This window comes from Nannospalax galili, unplaced genomic scaffold (genome assembly GCF_000622305.1).
Source record: "Nannospalax galili isolate Female #2095 unplaced genomic scaffold, S.galili_v1.0 scaffold285, whole genome shotgun sequence".
NCBI classification, from domain to species: Eukaryota; Metazoa; Chordata; class Mammalia; order Rodentia; family Spalacidae; genus Nannospalax; species Nannospalax galili.
This window is the reverse complement of record NW_008355157.1, coordinates 4,529,418-4,536,409: the sequence shown is the minus strand read 5'-3', so window position 1 is coordinate 4,536,409 and position 6,992 is coordinate 4,529,418. Positions and strand designations below refer to the sequence as shown.

Below are 6,992 nucleotides of genomic sequence, written 5' to 3'. Positions count from 1 at the left end.
ACACTACAAAGTTCTTTCCGATGACTTTAAGCAGAGGAAAGCCTGGAGGAAATATTGTATAATTAAATAAATGCTTTTTTTTTTTGTTTTTTTGAGACAGGGTCTCCTTGTAGTCCCAGCTAACCTGAACTCACTATGTAAACCAGGCTGGCCTTGAACTCACAAGGATCCGCCTGCCTCTGCCTCCCGAGTGCTGGGATCAAAGGCATGCACCACTATGCCCGGCAAGGGATCTCAATTTTTAACAAGCACTCCCAGTGATTCTGATGCTGGTGGGCTCCAAACCTTACTGGCCTAGACACCTATTTCCCAAATGACTATAGCTATATATCTCTTAAGGACAGAATGTGTTCTGAGATTTGCCTCGTTAATCTGCTTCTTCATTATTTGAACATCATAGTGTGGTTACACAAATGGTTACAGATGGTTGCAGTGTTACTGGGACAAAGAGGACACTACTAAGGAGCCACATGTGACAGTCCCACAGGAAGTACAGCCCCTGAATGCCTGGGTCAGCTCAGTCTCTGGCTTCCCTTGTAGGCAGGCCTCATGTCTCCATTACTGCTGTCACTGGCAACTGGCCTGATCTAGTCATGGCCTGTTTGGCTGGTCATTGACCAGAAGGCCATTATGTGGTGCCTGTCTATACTGGTTTTGATTAAAGGCTTGTATGTGCATGTATGCAGCTGTATGTGTGACTGTAGGGTAGGATGTGCAGGGAGGGAATCAATTTTCCATCCTTTAATTTTTTCCACCACCAAATCTACCTCCCTTCCCAAACAGAGTTACCTTGGCAAGGCCCAGTCTTGTTGCTGTCTCCCACAGAAGCCTGTACCCCTCCATCCTCTAGGCCCTTCTGTCCTGATAGGATGTGCTGGTCTTCATGTTCCTTGCTCTGGTGATACCGTGACTCTATGTAAAAGGCTGAGTTTGACATTTTCGAATTGGAAGGAGACCTAGTAGGGCAGCCTGGAGCCCAGGCCCGGGGCCCCTTTCTGACAGGCTCATCACCTGCCCTCAGCACATCCGTGTGGGCTGGGAGCAGCTGCTCACCACCATCGCCAGGACCATTAATGAAGTGGAGAACCAGATCCTGACCCGGGATGCCAAAGGTATCAGCCAGGAGCAGATGAATGAGTTCCGGGCCTCCTTCAACCACTTTGACCGGGTGAGAGCCCCACTCTTTGCTTGTCTAGAGTGGCCCCCAGCCCCTGACCCAGGGCCCTGGAGGGCATTGCCCAGGGCATGAGCCTGGTCCTTGGGTAGGGGAGGAGGAAGGAAAGGGAGGAACTGATAGCAGCCTGCCCTGATTCAGTGTGCCCCACAGAGCCAGGCTTTCTGAGCTGGCCTTGGAAAGCCTGTCTTGGTGCCCCATAGCTTCCCTCCTTTTGTGGAGAGAGTGCTAATCTTGTGGGTGAGGAAAGGACCTTTCACCCCTGACTCTTGCTCTCCTATTATGAGGAATCAGCCCTTAGGAATGAGACTACCACAGTCTCAAGTGCAGGCCTACTGGCTCTTTACTGTGGTGACCGTTCCTTATCTCTGCCTTTGGACATAGGAGAAGAGGGGAGACTCTTACCGCCACCCAGGCTGCCTTTGGGACCTACTATTGGGGATATCAGAGTCCTCTGTTCTGGGTTCCTATCTCAGCTCCAGGACAGGCTGGGTCATCAGTGGGCTGCCCATTCTCAGTGCCCTGGGCTTTGGGGACAGCCACAAGGGAGGTGGGGCATGAGGTCTAGTGCTGTCCACCACCCTGTCTGCTTCACTGCCCTCCAGGCACCTGGGAGTGGGGAGGGTCCTGGGGTACAGCAGGTAGCCTGGGGCACTTCCCGGAGCTTCTCACCCTTGTGACTCATCATGTTCCCCTCTGGCCCTGCTTTCCCAAGCAGGACTACATGTGCCAGGGACAGGGCTCCCTCTAGAACCTTGTCTGTGTGTCTAACTGTGTGCACTTTTATTTCCCCCTCCCCTATCCCTCACCCTCCACCCTCTCCATCCGCATGCCTTTGTCCCTGTGTCTCCCCACACACACCACCTTCCACCCGGGGCATGGCCCACCCCTACCCTGCCCCTCACGGCCTCCACCTCCCTGGCACCGCATGGCTCGCTGCCTGGCGCACCACGGCCCCAGGATCACTCCGGCACGCTGGGTCCCGAAGAGTTCAAAGCCTGCCTCATCAGCTTGGGTTATGATATTGGCAACGACCCCCAGGTACTTGCCTCCTGCATGGAGCACACTCAAGGGTGGCCTCTGGGGCGAGAAATAACACGTTTCTCCTTTTTTTTTCTTTTCTCTCTGTCTGAATCTCCCTGTCCCCCTTCCTGTGGGCCATGGGGCTCATCCTCTCCTGCTATCCCTGCCTGCTCCCTGTCGGGTTCCTCTGACTGCTGACCTCCGCCTTCTGTTCTCTTTCCTGGAAACCTGCCTGGGTGTCCACCTTCTCTCTCCTCATCACTCATCCCGTGGATGGACTTACACATTTCCTTGTTCTGACCTCCCCCTTGGACATATTCTTCTACATTCTTTGGCTCTTCCTGACCCCTAAACCATAAACTTCATCCTCCCCTCTGGCTGTTTTCCTGGCCTCCTGCCTGCTCTTCCTCCTCCCGCCTGTCCCTCCTGTGTCTTGGTGCTACTGCCCCACAGAAGAAGACAGGCATGATGGACACAGATGATTTCCGAGCCTGCCTTATCTCCATGGGTTACAACATGGTAACGTAAACCCCATCCTCTGCCTGCCAGGTCTTATGTTGTCCGACCAGGAGGCAGCCAACTGACTGAAGAAACTGAGTTTTAGCATTGGTGGACCCTAGACTCTTATACTAGAACTGCCCTTCCCAGAAGAGTTTCATATCCCCATCTTTGGGAAAGATGGTACCTGAAAGCCAGCCTTTCCATGAGGCCAGGATGTGGCCTGGATGGTCTCTGCACCAGCGTATCTTATAGTACCTAATGTGGAGATGGGGATTTTTCACCCTACAGTGCATGCCAACCCCAAGGCTGACTGGAATGACAGCTGTTTCATCTTACATGAGACATGGAGGTTTTGATTTCTGCCCTATTGAGAGTTCCAGCCAGGCCTGCTACCACTCAGCCCTTGGCCCAGGCCCCTTTCTAACCTTGGTGTGCCCTCCTCCTTCCAGCTTTCTGAGCAAGACAAGGCACTTAGTTGAGCAGACAGGTGATTCCTGTCCATTGTGCCAAGTACAGAGTTCATGGGCTGCCCAACAGAGGCAAGAACTGGACCAGAAGTGAAGTCCCACTTCTGCCATCAACAGCTTCTGGCCTTGAAGTGAGGGAAGCCCCTCAGGGTGGTTGTAAGAACTAAATGAAATAAACATGAGTACTGTGCACATGTGTAGCATTTTAGGAAATACGGAGTGGTAGAGAAAGAGCAATTCTGGAGCCAGACTGCCAGAGCTCCCTACTCACTAGCTGTAGGACCTTGGACAAGTCTTTTAAACTGAGACTTAGATTTCCTATCCATACAGTGGAAATGATTTTATATAGTTGTGGTGTAGATTAAATGGATTAAAATATTTTAGAGCATTTAGAATAGTGGCTGGCATATAGTACATGCTATATGGGTGTCAGCCATTGTTGATATTATTGTCATTACATTTTTTTTCTGAAAGGGGAACCCAGGCATCTATAGGAGGCAGGATGTTCTGATCAGAGTCTCCAGTTGTTAAGTTCATGTCACACCCTTGGGGCAACCCAGAATATATCAGGGGGCTGTTGTGCCTTCCTGTTCCAATCATAGGCTACCCAGGGCTTGAGGTCCACTTGAGATATTCTCAGCAGGCCATGAGCTGACAGGTCTGGATTGGCTCTTTCCTCCAGGGAGAGGCAGAATTTGCCCGCATCATGAGCATTGTGGACCCCAACCGCATAGGGGTAGTGACATTCCAGGCCTTCATTGACTTCATGTCCCGAGAGACAGCGGACACTGATACAGCAGATCAGGTCATGGCTTCCTTCAAGATCCTGGCTGGAGACAAGGTGAGTCTCTTGTGGCACTGTTGGTACTAGACAGGGCTAAGGTGTAAGCACCTCATTCTTCCCACAGCCCCATTGGGCCTCACTGCTGTGCGTCTCTGCCCTTTCCATAACACCTTGGGCTCAGTTAAGATTTTAGCACACGAAGCAGGTGTGGTGGCGCACACTTTTAATCCCAGCACTTGGGAGGCAGAGGCAGCACTTGGGAGGCAGAGGCAGGTGATCTCTGTGAGTTCAAGGCCAGCCTGGTCTACATAGTGAGTTCCAGGGAACCTGGGCATAAGGGGAGCCCCTTTCTAAAAAAAAAAAAAAAAAAAAAAAAAAAAAAAAAAAAGATTTTAGCACATGGTATTAGCTTAAGGGGATCCCCTGTGGGAAACCTTGTAAACCAGCAAAGGACTTCTCCACTTGTGGTTAATGAAGGAGAGAGAGATGGATTGGTTTGGAGTGTGTAGTTGGACAGGTCATAACCACCTTGGAATAGGTAGGATCCTCAGAAGCCATCTAGTTGAAGGGACTAATCTTGTAGAGGAAGAAAACAGTCCAGAAAAGGGATCTGATCACTTGTCAACTTTGGAGTGAATAGAGGGCAACCCCATTCTTCCTCACAGTGGTTCTCAAGGAACTCACAGGGGTAGAGCTTAGAGCTATGAACTCTTTGGTTTGGCAAGTTCTTCTGGACCCTTCAGCACCTAAAAGCAGTAGCTTCCAAGTGGGACTACCAAATAGAGCAAGAAAGTCAGAGATGCAGGCTGGGAGCTGGCTAAGGTATGGCAAAGCCCACAATCTTGCCAGACTAGTTAAGATAGCTGCACGTTTTTAGATGCTGCATATAGCAACGTTGGCCAGACTGGATGCTCATTTTACTCTATAGGACGCTCCGTAAATTCAAACTCGGACAGAGGTATTTAGAGAGCCCAGTAGAGTAGATGTGGGGGTGGTGGAGACTATATGTTCCACTAGAGTTCCTATTGATACTGTATCAGCACATGGTTACTTTGAAGTATTGTGATGGGGGTTGGAGAGATGGCTCAGCAGTTAAGAGCACTGACTACTCTTGCAGAGGACCCGGGTTCTTCTTAATTCCAATTCCAGGAAATCTGTTGCCTTCTTCTGGCCTCTGTGGGCATTGCACACACGGGTGCACATACATGCAGGCAATACACTCATACACATAAAATAAAAATAAAAAAAATATATCTATAAAAATATATATAAAGTTTTGTGTTGGATGAGAAGAATCTAGGTGGATTTAGCAAGTGGAATTAGCTTGGAAAGAAGTTAAAGTAGGTATTAAAGTGGAAAACAAACTGACTTTTAAAAATATCTTTTATATATGTGTGTATATATGCTTTTATATATGTACATACATAGAGGTATGTATGTATGTATGTATGTATGTATGTATGTATATTGCATTGATCAAGGAGAACTAGGAGGAGAAAATGACTGCCAGGCTACCTAACATACAGGCAAGTTTGCAGCGTCAGGTTTTGCAGCAGTGCCGCGCTGCTTTACGGCCATTGCCAAACTTTGCGACCTGGCCCCTGACCACGTTTTCTCCGCAGAACTACATCACAGTGGACGAACTGCGCCGTGAGCTGCCGCCCGACCAGGCTGAGTATTGCATCGCGAGAATGGCCCCCTATGCCGGCCCCGACTCCGTGCCCGGTGCTCTGGACTATATGTCCTTCTCCACGGCTTTGTACGGCGAGAGTGACCTCTAACCCTCCCCTGCCCTCTCGCCCTCCACCACGTGTCCCGCCCTGCACCTCCACGGTCTGCTGCCTGGGCTGGTTTCCGCTCAGCCTCCGCTGCGACCCAGGCAGCACCGAGCCTCCCTGCTCGCGAAGTGACAGTTTACAAAATTATTTTCTGCAAAAAAGAAAAAAAAAATTACGTTAAAAAAGTTAAAAAAAAAAACAAAAAAAACCTACATATTTTATTATAGAAAAGTATTTTTTTCTCCACCAGACTTAAATGGAAAAGAGGAATAATTAACTATTTGCACCAAAATGTTTTTGTTGTGACATAGGAAAATAACCAAGCACAAAGTTATATTCCATTCTTTTTACTGAGTTGTTTTTTCTTCCGTTTCATCTGCTGTATTCATTTCTCTGATCATGTCCATTTGGGGGTGGGGGTAGGTGGTACTCTTGTCAAAGGCACATTGGTGCATGTGTGTTTGCTAGCTCACTTGTCCATGAGAATATTTTATGATATTAAAGAAAATCTTTTGAAATGGCTGTTTTTTAAGGAAGATAATTTATGTGGTTTCTCATTTTTAAGTCTCCTCAGACATGTGGCTGGCCTCTTTTATGACTGCATACCTTTATGATTGCATATAAAACTTTGAATATTGCCTATTAAAGATAGGACAAACTTTGAGATTATGGACAGCTGTGATGTTGCTTGGTACAGAACATATTAAAACAACACTCCCATGACACCACTTTGCTTGCTCCTTGCTTGCTGACTTCCAGAAGTGCGTGTGGGGTCAAGAACGCTCTGGGACACCCACACCCACCCATCTCTAGGTTTAGAGCCTGGTGTGTTCAGTCTTCCTACACTTTGTTTCTTCATTTTGCAAAGGAAAAGATTTCTTAAATGTTTTGGGAGTTGAAAGGTCACGAATGTGGAAGCAGCCCCCCGTTGATAAACTCTGGCTTGCTTTCTTCATATCATCAAACTGCTCTGTGACTTCTGTGTGTCCCCACCCATTTTATTTTTACTACAGGGAACAGTTTGAGTTGTGTAAGGGTCATCCCCCTTCCTCTTTTAAATAGTCCATGGAAGGATGGGGGTGCAGCTCAGTGGCAAGGTATGTGCTGAGCATATGTGAGCCCCCGAGTGCAATCCTGGTACCACACAGATAGCTGTTCTGTATTGGGGGTGGGGGTGGGGTGCTTAGTGAAAATACAAAATCCTAGCACCACCCCTCCCCCATCGTACTGAATCAGAACCCATGTATTTTTAAATTTTGATTTAT

The 6,992-nt window shown here is 48.5% G+C and overlaps 1 protein-coding gene across 3 annotated transcripts in view; it reads left to right on the top strand.

The window, feature by feature from the left end:
• Positions 1 to 6,249, top strand: part of Actn1 (actinin alpha 1) — a 96,948-nt gene extending 90,699 nt beyond the window's left edge. Inside the window, exons 18-22 of one of the 3 annotated variants that reach the window (XM_008852172.3) lie at positions 1,022 to 1,168; positions 2,135 to 2,215; positions 2,651 to 2,716; positions 3,848 to 4,006; positions 5,572 to 6,247. In XM_008852172.3, the coding sequence (XP_008850394.1) occupies positions 1,022 to 1,168; positions 2,135 to 2,215; positions 2,651 to 2,716; positions 3,848 to 4,006; positions 5,572 to 5,730 (612 nt within the window). In that variant the 3' untranslated portion in view covers positions 5,731 to 6,247. Of the gene's footprint in view, positions 1 to 1,021; positions 1,169 to 2,134; positions 2,216 to 2,650; positions 2,717 to 3,847; positions 4,007 to 5,571 lie in introns of all 3 variants that reach the window. The other 2 variants (XM_008852174.3, XM_008852173.3) reach the window with 2 other exon arrangements.
• Positions 6,250 to 6,992: the final 743 nt, after the last annotated feature.